The sequence below is a fragment of the Syngnathus acus genome, chromosome 23 (assembly GCF_901709675.1).
Source record: "Syngnathus acus chromosome 23, fSynAcu1.2, whole genome shotgun sequence".
Taxonomy (NCBI): domain Eukaryota; kingdom Metazoa; phylum Chordata; class Actinopteri; order Syngnathiformes; family Syngnathidae; genus Syngnathus; species Syngnathus acus.
In genome coordinates this window covers 6,780,496-6,800,687 of record NC_051107.1, presented here as the reverse complement: position 1 = coordinate 6,800,687, position 20,192 = coordinate 6,780,496, and the positions used below count along the sequence as shown (strand labels likewise).

The window sequence follows — 20,192 nt, the reverse complement described above, 5'->3', positions numbered from 1 at the left end:
AGCAAAGCACCGTCAAAGCACGTCAAGCTTTTTTTCTGGGACCCAAGGAGCTTGCTTCTTTCGTTACTTCAACAAAATCGGGAAATAAACAAGCTCTTCCTTTAATCAACACTTCATTTTAATGACCTCCTGAATGTCAGGAACACCTTTTTTTTTTTTTTTAATCTCAGTAAAAGGTTTAGCAGGGCTTTTCAAAAGCTACAAAAAGGACATTTGAATCACTTTTGTCAAGCCACTTTGAAAGAGTGTCGTTGATTTTTAGGTCAACAGAGAAACACGAAATTTGCAGGGCATGTTTATCTTGAGTCGAGCAGACCCAGCAAAAAGATCGAGTTGCTTTTAAGCGCTCATTTTTGCCGCATGAAGTCCAGGGACGCTCAGTCGGCCACTGTGGTTTCACGCAGCCCTTTTCAGATCATTTTCCGCGATCTTTGGCCTGGAGAAAGATGTTGGAGAATTTTGCCGCGGGAGAACAACGCCTTGCTGCGGAAGACGCTGCAATCTTTCAGCCATGTTTAACCCCCCCCCAAAATACACCTTATTGTATTGAATGTGGTCGAGATAAAAAGGATACCAACGCAAAACAGACCTCTTAGTGGTGGAAATACAAGCAGGAGCAGCAGCAGAAGCAGCAGCAGCATAACATCCAAACGGGTGGAAGCAAATCCAAGGGATGAGGGTCGGTGCCGCAGATGTAATATGGAGCGAGACGGACGGGCAGGCCAGATTAGCGGGCTTCAACTCCTCAATCAATATTTAATAAGAGACGTGGCGGCCGCAAAAGCCACCGCGCGGCACTGCGGATTTGGCGGCTTATCGGAGGGGAAGGACGCTTGCGAGATTTGAAGGCGGCGAGAACCAGCCGCCTGCGCCACTCTGACGCAAATTTCGGAATATTGTCCGGCCGGGAGCGGCAGGTGATAGATAGGCCTCAACGGGATAGATAGCAGCACGGGAAGCTAGCTGCTGCAACCTTTCTCTCCGCATAGAAAGACGTGCATGGTCAAACCACACACGGGAAATCCCGCCAACTTTGCTCCACAAAAACACAACCAAGAAAAACACGTTTTTAAAACTCTTTTAGTTTTGGAAATACAAAAAAAACAAAAACAAAAAAAAGAACACGGGAACAAGCGTTATTTGGCAAAAATCACACACAGACATTTTTTAGATGCTCCAAAACACTCGACAAGTCAAAATGCAAAGAAATCACAAGCTTATGATTTTTTTTCCCATTTTGTTTCCATAAATAGCACTTAATCAAAGACGTGATTAATTGAGGAAGGCCGACAGAGAAGTGACAAGATCCAAAGTTACAAGCAGCGGGAGAGCCCCCATGTGAACGGTTCAATGAGAAAAGAATTACAAACAAAACGACCCACAGAGGAACCACGCTTGTGCTTGTCAAGTGAACGCCTCGTTTGACTTTGTCTGTCAGCCAGCCAAATCACAGAAAGGTCTTGCAAAACAAACCCATCGGAAGGAACCCTTATGTTGGCAGAGAGAGGCGCGCAAAAGCTCTCGGCCGCTACTCAAGAGGAGCTTTGGAAATGCGGACAGGAAGGTTTGCTTTTGTCCCGTGCAACGCAAATTGATGCCACCCGCGTGCACCGGCACCGGCACCGGCTGGAAGCCCTTCAAAATGCGCAATTGGCAGGCAAGACAACGACTTACTCCATTAGAACAACACGAGCGAGCGAGCGCGCCTCTTCCAAAGTCGCTGCGCAGCGCTCGTCCATGCACTGTGCAGATGTGAATGGCCGACGCACGTTGACTGAGTGAATCCAGAAGGCAGGCAGGCGACGGCTGCGTCCGAGAACGGCGCAGGCAGGCAGGCCACCTTGGGAGGAAATCCACCAACGTCTTCAAAAGTGGTTGGTTAGTTGGTTGGTTGGTTGGTTGGTTTGGCAAAAGGTGGTGAGGCTGACGTCCCTGCTTAAGGCCAGTGGTGAGCATCTTGTGTACAAAACAGCGCTGCTTTTCTATCTCTCTCTCTTTTTTTTTTTTTTTGTGCAAAAAAATAAAGAGGCGCAGAGGAGGGAGGGAGGGAGGGCGGCTTCTGGGTCAGGCGTCGCGCGGCGACGCCGGGCCGCGTAAATTTGCTTTGGCTTGTTGACGCCGCGCGCGGCCGGCAGGAGGGAGGGAGGGAGGGGAGTGCGGTTCCGTCCGTCCGTCCGTCCGCCCGCCCGCGCTGTGCTTTGCTTCGAAAGTGACGCGCCCGACAAGAGCCTGGACCCGCGTGTGCTAAGGCTTGCTCGTGTGGGTGTGTGTCTGTTTCAATGTGCGTGTACGTGTAGACAGGTAGCTCAGTTTGAGTGTGTGTGCGTGTGTGTGTGCGCGCCTTGAGGCTTGTCAATGTGTATACGCATGCGTCAGTCAAGTGTGTGTGGTTCCAGTGGAAGTGTTCACACTTGGGGGCTCTCCCGCACAACAACAACAATAACAACAATCATAATAATAATAATAATAATAATAACATTGATAATAATAACAACAAAGTGAGGTCTTGCACAATTGTGTGCGTGCGTGTGCACATGTCTAGAGATATATAGAGAGATTTAGATTTATATATATGTGACACATGGGCACTTTGCATTTTTTTGTACATTTTTACAAAGAGAACAAAAGTCTAAATAAAAAGCAAACATGACATTTTTCTCAGGCAACAAGACCGACCACACAAGTGAACAAACTAGCGTTTTTCTCGTTTGAAATCGAGAATGTTTTAAATATGAAAACACTGAGAAGAAAATACGCGTTAGCAAATCATCATCATCATGTCACAAAGAGAAGGAGAAGAAGAAGAAGACGGCGACGGACGGTACGCACGCACACGCGCTAGGCGGGAAGTCGCTTCTTCCCAATTTGGCACTACAGTCCACTTTTTGTTTTTCAAAATCTCGGTTATAAGACAAAAACACAAAACGCACGTCTAAATATTTGGTTGCCATCACATAGACAAATCAAATCATGACATTGATGCTCCACAAGCTGACATTAGAGATATAGAGATTCATAGATTTCTTTCCATTGATATAGATTTGACTCCTTTTATCGAGCTAATTAAACGACAACCAGTTAAGCGGAAAAAAAAGAACAACAAAAAGAACAACAACAACCAAAATCCAAACAAACAACAACAAATTTCTAAGAAAGGCTATTGTTCAAGTAAACTCGAGTCTTCTCATTCAAAACGAAAAATAAGGTCAAAGAATAGATGAGACAAGAGCGTCTTGGACTTGCCATGAGATATTAAAAGTCACGAGAAGCACCGACATTTCTTTGTTCTTTTGTACTTGAATACATTGAAAGAGTAGAAAATATAGGTCATCTCATCATGTGCATTGAAACCACGGATTGTCTGTCTGGGAGGCAGTTCAGCAAAAGGGCACACAAGTAGGTAGCATTTCTCAAATCTCGCTCGCTTGCTCGCTCAACCCCCCCCCCCCCCCTCGTTGTTGTTGTTGTTCCCCTTGAAACTACTCTAGAAAAAAGTGGTTCTCTATATAGACTTTAGTGAGAAACTCCTTATCAAAAACTTTACACGGCCTGAAAAATGTAAAAACAGCTTCAGAGTCCAAACTGTGCGGAAGTAGTCTTAAGCTGGGCCACACCAGGGCTCCCCCCCCACACACACACACATAAACGCGTCACAAAGGAAAGACCAGGCAAATGTTTTTTGTACCAATGAGTGCAGCTTTTGTGTTGGTTTCGCATTGATTTGTGGTTGTCACCTCACCAAAACATGAGGTCACATGCAAAAAAAAAGTCAAAAGGTGATCCAAATCCAAAGAAAATGTTCAGTAGGCGTCAGCGTTGGGGCGAGCGCGGCTCAGTGCAGGTGAGGACAAAAAAAAAAAAAAAAGACACCAACCTTGAGACGCTTGAGTTTTTGTTTGTTCGTCTGGCCGGCGGTGGGGCCAATGACAATGTTTTTGCTGGGGGGGGGGGGGGGGGGGGGGGGGCGAGACACGCAAGCCAGGCATGGAGATGATGTTCTGGAAGAGGAGCACAACAAGAGCACAGTTACTCCCGAGACCACAGCAAACCACACTCGGCGGCGGCGTTTGCCGGCCACACCTCACCCTGGCCCGGCCCGACATCAGTAAGGTTTGCTGTCGTTCTTGGAGCGCTTCAGCTGCACCTTGAGCCGTTTCATGCCGATCTGGAAGCCGTTCATGGCCTGGATGGCCGCCTGCGCCGACACCGGATTGTCGTAGCTCACGAAGCCTGAGCAAGAAAGAAAGAAAGAAAGAAAGAAAGAAAGAAAGAAAAAGAAAGAGGAAAAAAAAAAAGGCCTCTGGCAGTTTCCGCCGTGCAAATGCGTGGGGCGTTGGGAAGGCAAAGGCCCTTACCGAAGCACTTGCTGAGGTTGGTCTGTTTGTCGATGAAGACTTTGGCGGAGACCACGTTCCCAAAAGGCATGAACATCTGCAGGATGTCCTGGTCGCCAAACTCCTGCGGCAGGTGGTAGATGAACAGGTTGGCGCCTTCGGGACCTGCGGCTCACAGCGGACGTCGGTCACGCCCATCCCTAATCAAAAGCCATTGAGCGCTGCTCACGTGGTCTACCTTCCTTCTGGCTGCCGGCGGCGCCCTGCTGCTGCAGCAGCGACTGGCTGTAGAGGGTGGGCAAGGCGGCGGCGGCGTACTGCTGGATCCCTGAGTAGGCCTGCGTCAGCGCGTCCATGGTGCCCGCCGCCGCCGCCGCTGCCGCCGCCGCCCCGTTGGCCAGGCCGCCGCCCAAGCCGCCGTTGAGGGCCGCCATACCTGAGAGCATTTCGCCAACTTTACATCCGTGGCGACCAAGAAACGAGAGCGCGCTCGGCTTTACTCCTCGGCTCCACTTTTGCCAAATGAACAATTATTGTGGAAATATTTCAACATGGCTCAAACGGCGTTTGCAATACAAGTCAATGGAGTCATTCGGTTCTCTTTTTAACGTTGCCATCGACCGACCGACCGCGAGGTCACTCGGCACGCGGTCAAGTCCCTGAGCCAAACGCGGCGGTGGCGCTCATTAGCGGCATGTCACAGCTTCATTTCACCACCCGGTCGGGGAGGGGGGCGTCCTGTCGTCTCAGCGTCAGACGTGAGCAAATAAATGATCACTGCGGCACTCAGGATTATAGGTCACTCATTTATTCTGGAATAATTGCACCGCTGACCTTTGCAATTCAATTAAGGTTTAGATGTGTTTAAATGAGGGCGAGTGGGGAGGATGTGCTCAAGACCCCCGCCCCCCCCCCCCCCCCCCCCCCCCACAGACTTCAACTGGGGCAGCGGATGCGCTAAAGGTCAGCGGAGAATAATGTGTCGGAAGCTCGCCTGTCACAAGAGCCAATGAAGACCCCAGAAGGGGGCGGGGCACAGGGGGGGGCGTCAGCACAGATTTACATCGGCCGACTTTCACGGAAAAACAATAACGCTCCCTTCCACAGCTTTGTGCTCTTTTACGCGACGCTACAACGGCAGGCGAAGCAGCACGTGGCTCATTGCCCGGGGTTGATTTCCGAAGACTGCCCAGTGCCAATGCAGCAGGAAGCAGCAGGACACAGACAAGAAGAACTAGCCAATGGATGGTTACCACGGCAACATAACAGGCACCAGAGGGACGGAGAGGCTTTGGCCTTGGGAGCGAGCGGCCCTCCCGCATCCTACGAACCGGGACACGTCTACTGACACGTGCCAATTGGGCGTACTCGTAGGAGGCGGAGTCGAGGCCTCTTTGTGCAGGCAGGCGTGGCAGATGAATACTCACTGTTGACGCTACCTGCTAGTGCGTTAATGTTGTTGAGGCCGACGGTGGCGCCCGCCAGGCCCTGCAGGGTGCCCAGCGACGTCAGCGAGCTCATGCCGCCCGCGCTGGAGCCGGCGGGGGCGCCCCCTGCTGGACACACACACACGCAAAGACAAACACCGTCAGGGCGGGGGACGTCGGCAAAAAGCCGAAAGCCCCCTCCCCCAAAGATGGGCCAAGCCGACCGACGAGCAAAGAAAAAAACCAAAACACAAGAGCACAACAACCAGAAAAAAAGATCGACGCGTGGGAAGGGCCGCGTGTGCGTGAGGTGACGATGAACTAGCGGTTCCATGCAGGCTGGTGGCCGCAGGTGGCAGTGGTGAGGCGCAATGTCCACCAAGAACAAGGAAGAAGAAGGAGGGGCATGTGCTAGCGCCCGTATTTGGAGCCTACAGGTGCTTGTGCTTACCCAAAATGCCCAACCAATCCGCCCCATCCAAATTTCACGCAACCATTTCCACGTCTTTATCTAAACTCAAAATGCCATTTTCTGTGTTTGTGCCAGTTTTTGGTATCTCAATTTATGCTCAAGTGTTTGTCATTTCTGTTGCCAACATTTTGAGCCTTTTTTGTTGTTGTTGTCCGGATACACTTTGGGTAAGCACACGCAGTGGAATCCCACAAAAACAAGCCGGTAGCACCGACAAACAGCTGACCAAAAACAAGCACGCACGTACAAGGCGTGTCACACAAATGGCCGACGGGTGATCGGTGGAGTTTGGCGGCAATGTCGGTGAGCGATCCCCCGGCGTCCGCGTTCGGGGCGAGCCGACGGACAGCACTGCGGCGTTACCTGGGCTGGCCAGCGCTCCCAGGGAGGCGGCGCCGGAGGACAGGGCGTTGGCGGTGGACGGGCTGGCGGAGTTTTGGGCCGCCGCCGCCGCCGCCGCTGCCAAAGTGGCCAAGTTCTGCAACTGCAGTGCGCTCATACCTGCAGAGAGGGGGAGCCACAGAGTCAAGCCGGCTCGCCAGGTAGGCAGGCAGGTAGGCAGGCGGCAGGCAGCCAGGCAGGCAGGCGGCAGGCAGCCAGGCAGCCAGCCAGCCAGCCAGCCAGCCAGCCAGCCAGCCAGCCAGCCAGCCAGCCAGCCAGGCAGTCAGGGGCCTCCTGGCTCAATCGGGCGGGGCGCAAGTCCCACAAAACACACAAGCCGGTGGAATCAACTTTGCCGTGGTGTCGTCGAGGAGCCGGGCCGGCCGTTGGCGCCCAACGGACTGTGGAATAAGTCTTTGAATTCCAGGGAAAAAAAACTTTGTCAAAGACCTCGCCGAGAAGGGAACTTCCGGGAGAAAGAAACATTGCCAAAGGCCAAGAACACTTCTTTGGAGACAAAGACATGATGGTGGTCAAAGAATGGCAGAACCAAGACACTTGCATGGCCAAAGAATTCTGGAACAAGGACAGTCAGACACTTTGCCAGAGAGAGGACAAAGCCAGTTTGTGAGGCACGTTGGGCGAGCGCGCCGAGTGGGAGGAAACGGGTCAAAGTCTGCCGGGACGAGGTCACCGTGCTAGGGCGGGTGCACCGACGCACGCCGGCGTCCAGCGATCAACGCCTGCCATTTGAGTCCAGCCCCAGCGAGCTGCCGGGCGCTCGTGACAAATCTTTGCCGGGCCGGGCTTGATCGATCTTGGGGGCGACCGACCGACCGACCGGCAATGCTTTTGGACGGAGAGGGAGGCGCCGTGCCGCCTCGTGCCGCGCCGCGCCGGAAACTCACCCGCCATCTGCTGGATCCCGGTGAAGGCGCCCAGGTTGCTGGAGGAAGTGGCCTGTTGGAGCAACTGCACATAAAGACAACAAAACAAAGCTTCAGTTTGAGTTCCCGTATCATCCTTTTTGGGGCGTGACTCGCCGGGCGGGTGGCCGCAGTAGAAGCCAAAGGCACTTTTTGCGCCCGATTGTTTCAAAGACGGATGAGAGGAAATATTCAAAGTTTCATGGCGGCCCACCAAGAGCTCCTAAAAATGACTCTCATTCATCTGCCTCCTCCTCGTCGTTCCCTTTATGTCTAATTTGGGAAGGCTTTGTGGCGGGCGGGCGGGCGGGGTTGTCATGGTAACAAAGACCAGAAGACCTTTAAAAGGGCTCATCCTTTTGTTTGAGACAAAGGCTGAATTTAGCTCCTCGCCTCCAAGAATAGTGCCCGGCCGGCGAAGATTTCTACCTTGTCGGTAGTGGAAACTTTGCATTGGAGGAGGCGGCGCCGCCGCCCCATCTTACCGCCAAGTACTGCGGGGTGAGTCCGCCCAGGCCCGTCAGGCTCCCCCAGGTGGTGGCGCTGTTGAGTTGCTGCATTTGCTGGGCCAGCTGCTGCTGCAGACGCCGCTGCTCTTTGTCCTTCTGCGTGTCGGCAAACTTGACCACCATGGGGGACGAGCAGCCCTGCCGCGCGCCGGCGCAACGTGACAAAAGCAAAAACAAGCATTTGCGCCGTCGCTCTTTGCGCCATCCAAAGTGTCGCTCGCTCGCTCGCTCTGCCATCGTGCCGTTGCACTTGTCGGCGGGGGCGCCACTTGAAAGCACGCAAAATGACACGCGCGCGCGCGCGTGCGCAGACAGGAAGCCCGACTCCAAAGCCAGCGGGGTCCGCAAGGGCTCACTTATCTGCGAGTCCAGAAAAAGATTTCCCCACTTCTTCAACTATTTCATCAGCTGCGCAAGTGTGTGTGTGTGAGAGGGAGGGAGGGAGGGAGGGAGGGAGAGCGATTGGATGACTGCAAAGAGCAGGAAGGAGCGGCAACACTTGAAGATTGAGACATTTCCATTATCACTTTAATTGGGGAGACTGGGCGGCCCACTCACTTTCTGTCTGTGTGTGAGATTTCTTTTTTCTTACGGGGGGGGGGGGCAAGATTGAGTATGATCGGGCTTTCTTTTGCCATTTGTTTGCCCCCTTTACCAAATTTGGATCATCTTTGCATCATAGCTGTCCAGTGCATTTTGCTTTTCTTCTTGGTGGGTGTGATCACCAAATCCAAGTCAAGGGGCTTCGGGGCCGAACCGAGACGGCAGACGCAGAGCGAGGGTGAGAGAGAGCGCTCCTTTTTGCCTTCTCCTCATGATAGACCCAAGCGTGGAGCGCTTTTGACATTTCAAAAGCAATTCCACGGGACGCTCAAAATGGCAGGCGCCTTCTTTTTTGGACTTCCGAGTGGCAAAATGCGGCTATGGGGATGAGCGCTCAAATCTCTCCCGAGGGACAAAATCCCTGAAATGAGCCGGTTGCCCTTGAAGCAAAGCGGCGGACCTTCTGTCTGTGTCTCTCTTCAGCCGCTTCCCCAGAACCTTTTTTGGATTGCCAGCCAACGTGACGTTGCTAAAGCAGCCATTTCGCAGATCTCAAAATGGCCGCCACCAGGCAAAATGGCAGACTGCGTTTTCCAGCACGCACGGCTTTGTTGCTTTGCGGCTGCACTCGCGAGGCGGCCAACGGACGGGAGCTGACACAAGCAGGCGCTGGAAAGAATGGCGCTCACACGTGCGTGCGTGCGTGCGCGACGGTGGTGAGGCCCGTCAACCAATCGGGAGTCTTGCTGGCATCCGCTTTGATTAGGACATGACATTCAGGTGGCGGGCAGGCGGGCGGGCACCACGCGAATGTCACGCCATAATGAGACGCCGGATACGACAGTGTCAACATGCACGCAGACAGTCACAGACAGACAGACAGACAGACAGACAGACAGACAGACAGACAGACAGACAGATAGACAGTCAGTCAGTCAGACAGACAGTCAGACAGACAGACAGTCAGACAGACAGACACCTGCGCACATTTCTACTTGTGGCCGTTCATCACCTCCATACATCCATTTTTGGCTCCATTTCCCTGCACACCACGCTCAAATTTCATTGGCATCAAATCCTCCCAAGCGCTCGCTGGCCGGCACAATGCCACGAGGCCGTCGGGGCGGGGCGCTCACGGGTTGCGGGGGACAACGTCGCTCGCAGCCTGTTATTAGCGCTGACTCGGTCGGGCACGTCCCCCATCCGGAAGGCACAAAACGAAAAGAAGCGAGCGCCATCCCATTCAGGCGTAGCCGATGAGGGAGGGCTGCGGTAAGCTCCGCCCCCGAGTCAAAGGTGAGGCAGTTTAGCCACTTGTGGGCAAATCTGCTCTTACGCTGCGATTGTTGGCGCCCCCTGCAAATATTCGCCACATTCGGCCGACAAGCGAGATTCCGGAGGAGCCTCCGGATTGCGGCAAACATTTGAGTGACGCTGCGTCCGGGTGTGGAGGCATGACGGTCAACTTTGGTGGCGCGCCATAATCGTGCCGTCACAAGGTCAGAGCTGACGGAAAGACGTGAAATTTGGCGCCCCGCGCGTGCAAAGACTCTTTGGATTCAAAGCGAATCCGAGCGCTCAAGTGGCTGCAACACAAATTCATCTCCACATTTGACGGCGAGTACAAGATGAGAGGGTACGGTACCTCCATCGTCTGAGACTGGTGCATGGCTTTGATTGCATTCTGTGCCATAGCTCGGGTGGAAAACGTGACAAAGGCACATCCTGTAGGGAGGGAGGGAGGGAGGGAGGGAGGGAGGAGGGGAAGGGATGGCGGGACAGCGGGAGGGAGGAAGGGAGGGCAGGAAGAGGAAAGACGAGAAAGAACAAAAACAAGACAAAAGGGTTGGACACGTCGTCGTTATAAAAAAACCCACAAGAGACCCAAAAAACAGAGAACGGGACAACGAGTGTTGTCGGTCGCGATAGCAACAACAGCGGGGAACAAGCACGGCGTCGTGACAAGCGCAGCAGCCCCGCCCTCTCTGCATCCGTACGCGCCATCCCGAGCCGAGCGCGGGGAATTTCGCCGCAAATCCAGGGAAAACAATTGCTGGAGGAATTTCAAAAACAATTTGACGGGACCAGGATTCCTGAAAGCGAGCCTGAGAGGATGGCGAAAACTTTTCAACCGGCACTCTTGAGCTGCGCTCATAGGTCGCTAGGTAGCTGTGTCTACTGGGAGTGCGCCCCCAAAACATTTTGTTGCGCTGCTTCTAAGGACTTCCACCCGTGGACTTCCACCCGTGGACTCCCACCCGGGGACTCCCACCCGGGGACTCCCACCCGGGGACTTCCATCCAGGTCGAGGTGTCTGCCCCCCCGCCAGATGACTGACGGGGAAGTTGCCCTTTTCTCAAGCCATGGGTGGCCCAGAAAGTCAGCTTGAACCGTTTGGTGCCCCGAAATAAAGTCAAGCTGGTTGCTTCTTTCCCTCCATCCCTCCCTCCCTCTCTCCACCGGCCCTAAAAATACCTCTCGGCAAGTCGTCCTTTTGTGAAAGTAGGCTGGCTCCCTCGGCCCGCCGGTATGATCCATATTTTATTAATAGCGGCGCGGCTCCTCTGATTGATGGCGCAATTTTTAATAGCGGCGGCGGGGTGAGGGGGGGCCGGCAGGTCCCGGGACTCGCTTTTGGACCCGTTTATTTGCCAAGCCCGGTCAGGGGCCTTTATTAGCGGGACAAACCGACGCGGTGCTACTTCTTCTTTTCACTTCCAGACATTTCATATATTGATCAGGACAAAAGAGCGGCGCTGGGGGCAAAGAGGTCGGCGGATGGATGGCGGGCGGGCAGGCGGGTGTTGGCAGGACAAATTGGGACAAAAAACGCGGTCGCCAGAGAGAGCGTGCGTGCGTGCGTGCGGCGCGCTGAGAGAGTCAAAGCCACGCTCAAACAACGACACGAGAACCACAACAACGACAACAACAACACACGACTGACAAGATGACACCGAAGCTGGCAGGAAGAAGAGGAAGAAGAGGAGAAGGGGGAGGGGCATGAGGGAGGGGCACAGGAAGCACAGGCGGTGGGGGGCTTTGAAAATGAGCTAGCATTTGCAATTCTCCCTGGAAGGCCAGGCTATGAACGAGCAACCGCGTGGCTGACCTTTGCCCCCGGCCGGCCGGCCGGCGGAAGTTCTGTTTTGTCAGGTAGCGGGCCAAATTCAGATTTGAATGGGTGTGGGGCGTACTTTCAAGTGAACCTTCTGGGCGAGGACGGCAAGGTGAAGCGCACATACAGGACTGATGTGGTGGTGGGAGGAGGAGGGTGAGCGGAGCGGGGGCAGGAAAAAGGGGTCGGGGGAGAGAGGGAAAGATGCTATATAGAGCCAAAATATTCCCACCGCCCACAACAGCCTCAAGATGTCACGCCAAGGTCCGCACTGGAGGCTGTTGCGGATGGAGGCCAGCGGCTTCCAGCACCGCGCCACGCCACGCCACGCACCTCTACTCAGCCCGTCAGGGCCCCGCAGGATCCGGCACTCCTCGATCTGGCCAAAGGCGGAGAACATGACCCGGATGTCGTTCTCGTTGCACTTCTTGGACACCATGCCGATGAACAGCTTCCTGTCTTCCACCGCTGTGGCCAGAGCACACAGAACAAGGTGAGCAAAACAAACCGGGAGGGAGGGAGAGAGGGAGGGTTGGTAGAGAGATAGAGAGAGAGAGAGCGAGAGAGAGAGCTTTTCCACAGCGTCACAGAGGCCAACCGGAGCGCTCGTTGTCCGCAACTCAGGTGGCCCTCCCTCTATCCATCCATCCATCCATCCGTTCAATGCTAATCTGATTCCTTTTGGTGTCAGCGGCGGGCGCGGCAGATATATCAGCAAGCGCTCTGTTGCACTCAACAGCTCTGTTGAAAATCAATAGCGCGCTTGTTTATTTTGCTCGGCGGATTGTTTGCGTCTTTAAAAAAAAAAAAAGTAAGAAGATAAGTGGCGCTGGGCTACGTGGACGCTCCTTTGCGAGCCATCCGCTGGCTGAAAAAGCTGCTTTGTTATCTCGTAGTTTGCTGTGGCTGGCGGTCCAAGCACGGCCACTCCACTCGCTGGGCCCCCTCCCTTTCCGGAAGTCAGGCGGCGGCGGCGTGGCCTAACAGAGCTCGCGCCGTCCATTCATCACGCTAACGCAGCCTTTATTTCCAGGTCGTTATCGTTAAGTGGATGGATGCGTGCCGAGTGCGCGCCGCTCCGTATTTCACCGCGCCGCCTTTATGAAGTCACGCCGGTGCCGCCATCGCAGCGGCTCAAATTTGGCCGCAGTTTCACGCCAAAGGCCCGCTGTCAAACGGAGAACATCCATCTCCAGCTCTTTTCCTTCAATGGCGTTTATGAAGGTGGGAAGTGCTAACTCTGCCGTCCTTCACCTCAGGCCAGCCAGCCAGCCAGCCAGACACAGCTGAGCCCGGGCCAGCCCAGGCCAGCCAGCCCAGGCCAGCCAGCCCAGGCCAGCCAGCCAGCCAGCCAGCCAGCCAGCCAGCCAGCCAGCCAGCCAGCCAGCCAGCCAGCCAGCGCTCGGCCTCCTGACTGGCTGCGTGCGTGCGTGCGTGCAGAAGACGGCAGGCTTTTTTGTTTTCCTTGATTTTGGAGCGCTCACCGTTGGACTTCTCGCTGTCAGCGGGCTTCATCTGGATGGGGTGGTGCATCTGCAAGTAGACACAAGAGCCAGTCGGTGAGTTTCAGCTTTTGGCGTCCTGAAATTGGGCATCTTATCGACCCCCACCCCCCACCGCATCGAGTCGGAAACTAATCCAAGGCCGCATTGGCTCTGGTCACCCGCCGAATGTGACGGCATTGGGATGTCCGCATTTTTCTTCATCTGGCTACGTCTGCTTCCTTTATGGGGGATTATGTCGCCGTTTGATCTGCAGAGAGACGGATGACAGCGATTCTCCGAATCTAGCGCCAAATCAATCACACTCAAACGCCAGCCGGGTGTGTGCGTGTCTGTGTGCCCTTAGGCTCAGTCGCAGTGCCATTCAAGACTTTGATCATCCAATTCTAGCAAGTCTCCTCCTCCTCCTCCTCCTCCTCCTCCCGGTCTGTGCGTCTGTCAGTTCACGAGTCTGCCTGAGGGGGGCGGCTTGACGAAAAGCAGGCAAACTGGCCTCAATTTCCAAAAAGATCACTCCATTCTCTTAACACGTCAAAAATGCCCTCCCTCAACAAATAAAACTTTTAGATTGCAGAGTTCAAATCCAGAAACATTTGAATTCTTCCCTATTTTGTCCAACGAAATATTTACAATCAAATAAGCTTCCCCCCCCGGCCCCCCCCTAAAAAGCTGCCAGCAACCTGCTCAGCGCTTGTGCCGTGCCCTCGGCTCGGGCAGCCTCCAAACATCCTTGAGCGGAAGCCAATCAAAAGCCTTTCATCTGAGGAAGGCAAAGCCGAGTGCTCCGGGACCAAGGACGCGTCCTACGTTCCCCGCCGTCCTTGCCTTCATCCCTTCTGGAGGGCAGGCAGGCGGGCGGCGCTTGGCGGCATCTGTCAAAGCGTTCAATTTGCCGGAAAGACGTTCGGGAATCGATAAGGTTGCGTCGCCTCAAACGTTCCTTGTGACCAAACGCGCCTTGAAAGGCAAAACGAGGCAAGGAGTCCGAGAGGCCCGAGGGTTTGACTTATGAGTGGGTGTGCGCATTTTTGCAAGCCATTCTCAACCATCATTTCTTGCTTGTAGGCCTCGCTCGTTTTGAAAACAAGTCTAGAAATGATGGCTCTCGGGGTCTCCGAAGCCGGCACGCCGAACAAGGGGTGTGCAGACATTTTATAACGACGGCACGGCACGGCACGGCACGGCACGGCGGCGGTTCTTTTGGAACGAGCGAGCGAGACGCATTTATTGCTTTGGCCTCAGCCGCCGTCTGCACTTTGCCTCGGTCGGCGTTGTTAATTTGCGGCGTGGGCGTCTACTTTTGCCTCACCTTTTACTCGGCCTTTTGTGCTCTGGAAAGAGGGAAAAAAAAGAAAGCAAATGCAATTTTTCAGTCTCCACTCAAAGCGTCAGTCAGTCAGTCCAGACCCCTACGCAAGCTCCAAAAGACAAACTAACAAAGAAACTTGCTGACTAAGTCAACAATTGATCCCATCAGTGGAGGGGGGAAAACATTAGATGCCACTCATTGGAGAGGGGAAAACATTAGATGCCACTCTCGGAAATAATGGAAGCTTTCCATTGTTTTGTTTGGAAAATAACTCAAAAGAAAACATCCTTTGGATCCAGAAAATCGAGCTTCTTTTTTCTCACTTGTTTTGATCAAAACATGAAAAAACGGTATTCTTGTAATATTGCATTTGGATCTCAATTCCCCTGTCCTATTTGGAAGGAAGCAGAACTCCAGGTAGAATAGCCAGCCTTTTTGCTCCAGTCCACAATTGAAAAAGCCAAGTAAGCGCGTTAAGGGCATGGAGCTGGCAGTCGCCACACCACGCAAGCGTCTCCCTCCCTCCCCCCCCCCTGCCTCCCTCCCTCCCTCCCTCCCTCCCTCCCGCTGGCAGGATTACTGGCCGCTCGCTACCTGAAGTGAAAAGGCCAAAGGGGGACCGAGAAGGAGGGGAGGACCAATTCATGGCAGCGTGCGTAATCGCCCCCGGGCTTTTCCTTCCGCAGCTCGCTCGGATAAGAGGCTCAAACGGAACGTTTGTTTTCCAGAAAAATGCAACGATTGGAAAGACGCTCACCCCTGTTAAGGTCTTGATGTTGTGCAGCGCGTTCTGAGCTTCCAGGGCGGCTTTCCGCGTGTAAAACGTCACAAAACAGCAGCCTGGAAAAACAAAAACAAAAACAGACAGATCAGCCACAGAATGACGCCGATACTTGTCGACCACTTGAAAACGCGGCCCGGCCGCCGTCAAGGTCCAAAGATGCCCTTTGGACTTGTAATCGGGCACGGGATCGGCCAGCCCCGTCCGTCTCCCGACGATTTGGGCCAGATGAAATGTGTCCAAAAACAGGAAGTGGCGAGACGCTGTGCCACGTCAAGGGTCGGCCTTGCGACAAAGGCAGGAGCGGCCCGGCCAGGCCCGGCCCGGCCCGTACGTGAAGGAGGACGAGTACGCAAGGGTTAAGAGAAGAGAAGCGGCAGAAGCGGCGTAGCGGCTGTCAGGAATAAACGCGATTTATTCCATGTAGGTCAGCAGTCACGCGCAGCCGCAACGGGCTCTCCGGATGGATGCGGCGGCAGGCGGGCAGGCGGGGCTGCAGACGGCTCGGCTCACTTGAAAATCACATCAAACACAAAATACATGAGAACGTGCCAAACGCCTGCCTCGCACCGTCATTTGGAAGAGCGGTACCGGCCGTCCTCAGCCCGGACTTTGGCCTCGCCAGCAACAAAGTGCCATCGTGGCGCCGGCAAAGCATTTTCCATCGGGATGACAAATGCATCCCGTGTCTGCTGGCTGGCCGCGGAAGTTCCAGCAAATCTGCAGCGAGCACTGACCCATCCGCTTGGAGCCGAAAGCCACTTTTTGACGAGTCTGCTCGCACCATGGTGGATTATCGGCGCTGATTTGAAGACATCGGGCCTGTTGTGCGCCATCATTAAGATAAACCGGCGCCGACACGCAGGCGCACCAGTACGGAGGTTCGCGAGCTGGCCGCCCGGCCGGCCGGCCGCTTTGTGTTTACCCCTCTGGCTCTCTTTGTCTCACTGGCTCTCCATCTCCTCCACCATCCAAATCTTTCTCCTCGCTCGCTTGCTCGGGCAGGCAAAACAGAAAAAAAAGGAAACAACAGGAAGATGCTTTTTGTGTGTGTGGGGGGGGCGGGGGGGGGGAAGCAAAAGAGCAAATGAGTCCATTTCTCAGTGGCTTGACGCCTCATCTGGTTACAAAGTCCAAAGGCGTTCAACTAACAGTGCAGTCAGCACAATTACCAATGGACACAATTATGACGCCCAAGGATGGAGCGCAAACGTGAGCATTCTCGGATCATTTTGCGGCTCGCCAAATGCCAGTTTGTGCAGTTATTGCCTCTTTTTGTTTTTGAGGAAGAATGCGTCCGCCTCACCGGCTCCCCGTCTCGCCTCCTCGCCTTTTTGATTTGCTGGCGCCGCTTGAGAAGTTTTCTCCAAATGTGCTTTTCCGCCACGATGGAGCGGCGGCGGCGGCATCGACGGCCGCCGTTGGCGCTTTCGGTTTGCCGCCCGGCCCGTCTCATCAGGGGTGTCACACTTGGCCTCCCGCCTCCCTTCTACTCGGCTGGCTGGATGCGCCTTAATGCGGCGGCGGCGGCAACGGCGCCGTTGTTGACGAGCTCGTCAAAGGCGTTAAGACAAAGACGGCGGCACAAAACAAAAAAAAAGCTCCTTTCGCTTCCGATACGTTTGTGTGGGTGGCACGCTTAAAAGGGCAGCGGCTGGGGACCTCGACGCCGCTTTGTCTTCAAATGTGGCCTGGTTTCAAGCGACCTTCACTTTCACAACTCAACTTTACGCTTTGCTTTGTAACAAAATGTTGCTTTGTCAACTGGCTTCCTTTTGCCTTTAGTCTACGGTACCTTTGCTCTGCGGCGGGTTCTGGCTGCGGTCCCGCAAGATGTTGATCTGGTAGACGGCGCCGTAGGGCTCAAACAGCTCCTTCAGCTCCTTCTCCGACCACGAGCGCGGAATCTGGCCCACGAACATCTTGATGGCGTCCGGGTCGGGCTGGTCCGAATGCTCCAGCGCGCCGTTCATCTTCCCGGCCGTGCCGTTACTGCGCACAGAGACACAAACAGACTCTTCTCCTACAAATCCGCTTTTGTTGATTCAAATCATTTTTTCTTTTCGTTTTTTGGCACGCACCGCACACTGACTCACTCACATTTGCACCTTTCATATGATGATTAGCATTTACTGTAGGCCGCGAGCATCGATGAATAATGCCTGATTATATATATTTGGTGTGTGTGTGTGCGCGCGTTTGCGCACACGTCGGTCGCCATGGTAACATGGCAGTACACGCTATACTTGGTGTGGCAAGAGAGAGAAAAGCATCAGATAAATGTCACGCCGACTAATGAAACTGCAACGGTGCCCTGGCGCTCGGCTAGCCGTGCGCTAACGAGCTGCCGTACGCTAATGAGGACATGAGCGCGTGCGCACTCACACTTATGCACACACATAAGACAACAGCGGGTAGCAAGGTTTTGCTTTTCCCTCAGCAAAAAACCATGCTAACGACGGTTAGCGCGACTCCAATGAAACGGCCCATTCCGGCGTCATCTTCATTCATCTAGTTGCTATGGCGACAGCGGGACGTGCTCGGCGGCAACGCAACGCTTCGCCCTTGACACTTTTACACAGACTAATTGCATCGCTTAAGCGCTCCGGATGTGCCAAGAGATTCCGAGAGAATCTCTTGGCATCTGGAGGGCGGGGGAGCCGCTGCCGCGTCGGGCCTGGAATCTCTCACAATCGCAATCTCGCAAATGAGTGCAGCAAAGACAACGCCAACTGCCACCCGGGGCCCCAAAAGAACCCCGCAAATGGGCACAGGACAGGGGCGTCGGGCCTGAAAAGCCAAATCAAAAGGGAACGCAAGAGGAAAGCGCCGCGTCGGGCCTGATGACACGAAGGGCTGACATTAGATTAGGATACATTGGACAATGTTAGGGCGGGCCGGTCAGCGGGCGGGCCAGCGGGCGGGCCAGCGGGCGGGCGGGCCAGCTCGGGCCAGCGGGCGGCCCGGCAGGCGGGGTGCTCCTTTTCATTAGGCTTTATGGCTTGGAAAAACATTGTCACGGATCGCAATTAACCGCGCCGCAGATGGCGCAATATGCTCAAAATGGGTGACCGCCTAGGGGATCTTTGGCAGCTCTCCTTTGCCGCTTCCTTCATGCCCTCTTTTGCTGCCCGCTGCGCGATTGGCCCTGCTGAGACAAATTGACGCGAGCTCGCCTTTCAATGGACAGAAAACAGAAGAATGAGCCAAAAGATAGCTAGTTAGCTAGATAGCTACTAGTCACGGGCGACACATGGCCGAGGAGGCTGTCGGAGGGCTCGAGCGTGGAGCAGCTCGAGCGTGGAGCAGCTCGAGCGCGTCGTCTGCTTGACGCGCCTGCCTCTCCGTGTTCGATGAAGCAGCGGGCGCTCTCACGCGCCGCTTGAGCGTCTGACAGTCAGGATGAGGAGGCTGCGGGTGAAGGCGCATCCGGCACGCTTGGCAATCTCAACTTCTTAGTTTCGTCAAGTTAGTCGGGGGGCTGTAAACGACTGCCAAATTCCGGGAAAGTGAGGCTTCATTAGCGAGAGCTTGCTCTAATTAGGCAGCCAGGAATAGACGGGCCAAGGTCGCATCCGGCCGTGACTTCCGTCACATCCCGCGCAATGTCGGCGCAATTAGCGAGCGCATCGACAAGGCGTAGCGAGCGGCAGGCAGCGTTAGTATTGTGTACTATGTCTTGTCACCGTGGGATAGTGGGAACGTCATTCCGATTTCTTTGTGTGTCTTGGCATGTGAAGAAATTGACAATAAAGCAGACTTTGACTTTGTTAGCACCGGTGTCGGTCTCCTAGCCTCACAAAGACGGACGGGCTCGCAGTTCGGTGCCAAGTGTCGTGTCGCCGCAGTTGAGCGACAAGGGCCTCACCCTGAGCCACAATGACAAGCTCGCTCGTCAAAATGCGCTCCATCACGCCCGTCAGGAGACTTAGTCGGGACAATGCTGGCCAGTTAGCCCTTAGCAACAAGTGCTCGCCCGCTAGTCGAGAGCAATAACGACACGGTCTGGGCCGACGGCGTCCCCGGGGGCCAGGCCGACATTTCCCACGTCGGACTTCCTCGCCCGCCGTTAGCCAGCCGCTCCGGCCGTGCGATCGATGGCGCACATCCATTCTGCTTTGTTAGCAGTAACAGGCATGGATTTTTTTGCAGGGGCGGCGCACCGATATGTCACCTGTGGAAAGATTCCTATTGAGCGCTGCGCTGAATTACGACAAAGGCTTTACACCGCGCTCCCACTCACGACTTTTTGCACGTCTGCTGGCTGGCTGGCTGGCTGGCTCACGCCCGCCCGCCCACCACAATGACGAGCCGGATGGCACATACTGAAGCTGCGGAAGGAGGACCAGATAAGAGAGACGGGAGACTTGGGAGGCCGTGACTCATTGGATCGCGTGGCACGCACGCACGCACGCACGCACACGTCACCCAAGGGCTTTGCCACCCACCTCCATCTTTGCATCCCACCCTTCTTCTGCTCGCGCTCATGTCTCCCGCGGGGCAACGCCCAATCGCCATTTGGTGTTGTACAAACAAAAAGCCACATCGTTCTCCTCCCGTTCGGGACAACAAGATACATCCGAGAACAACGAGCGGCTCCCGCACAACTCGACAGGCTGTGGGAAGAATATTTACTTGGCCGCCCGCTTCCGGGACAGCGCAAACGTTTACTGCTGCTGCTGCTGCTGCTGCTGCTGCTGCTGCTGCTGCTGCTGCTGCTGCTGCTGCTGCTGCTGCTGCTGCTGCTGCTGCTGCTGCTGCTGCTGTGTCACTCTGGGCTGTCAAGCGGCCTGAAAGCTTGCGCACACTCCGAGTGGCTGAGGTTCCATGAGGCTGGCAGCAGCTGTGCGCGTGTGTGCGCCTCGGGCGCTCCGATAAACAACGCCGGGGCAC

At 54.8% G+C, this 20,192-nt stretch overlaps 1 protein-coding gene across 21 annotated transcripts in view; it reads right to left on the bottom strand.

Moving 5' to 3' along the window:
• Window positions 1-1,062: 1,062 nt before the first annotated feature.
• Window positions 1,063-20,192, bottom strand: part of celf2 (cugbp, Elav-like family member 2) — an 85,410-nt gene continuing 66,280 nt past the window's right edge. For 5 of the 21 annotated variants that reach the window (XM_037242779.1, XM_037242780.1, XM_037242776.1 and 2 more), the window contains 13 exons: window positions 17,095-17,291; window positions 15,276-15,358; window positions 13,192-13,240; window positions 12,041-12,175; window positions 10,238-10,317; window positions 8,026-8,187; window positions 7,523-7,586; window positions 6,597-6,734; window positions 5,762-5,890; window positions 4,573-4,770; window positions 4,356-4,458; window positions 4,086-4,230; window positions 1,063-3,998 (listed from right to left, as the gene is read on the bottom strand). In XM_037242779.1, coding sequence (XP_037098674.1) covers window positions 3,801-3,998; window positions 4,086-4,230; window positions 4,356-4,458; window positions 4,573-4,770; window positions 5,762-5,890; window positions 6,597-6,734; window positions 7,523-7,586; window positions 8,026-8,187; window positions 10,238-10,317; window positions 12,041-12,175; window positions 13,192-13,240; window positions 15,276-15,358; window positions 17,095-17,272 — 1,662 coding nt within the window. In that variant the 5' untranslated portion in view covers window positions 17,273-17,291 and the 3' untranslated portion in view covers window positions 1,063-3,800. Of the gene's footprint in view, window positions 3,999-4,085; window positions 4,231-4,355; window positions 4,500-4,572; window positions 4,771-5,761; window positions 5,891-6,596; window positions 6,735-7,522; window positions 7,587-8,025; window positions 8,188-10,237; window positions 10,318-12,040; window positions 12,176-13,191; window positions 13,241-15,275; window positions 15,359-17,094; window positions 17,292-20,192 lie in introns of all 21 variants that reach the window. The other 16 variants (XM_037242795.1, XM_037242784.1, XM_037242794.1 and 13 more) reach the window with 12 other exon arrangements.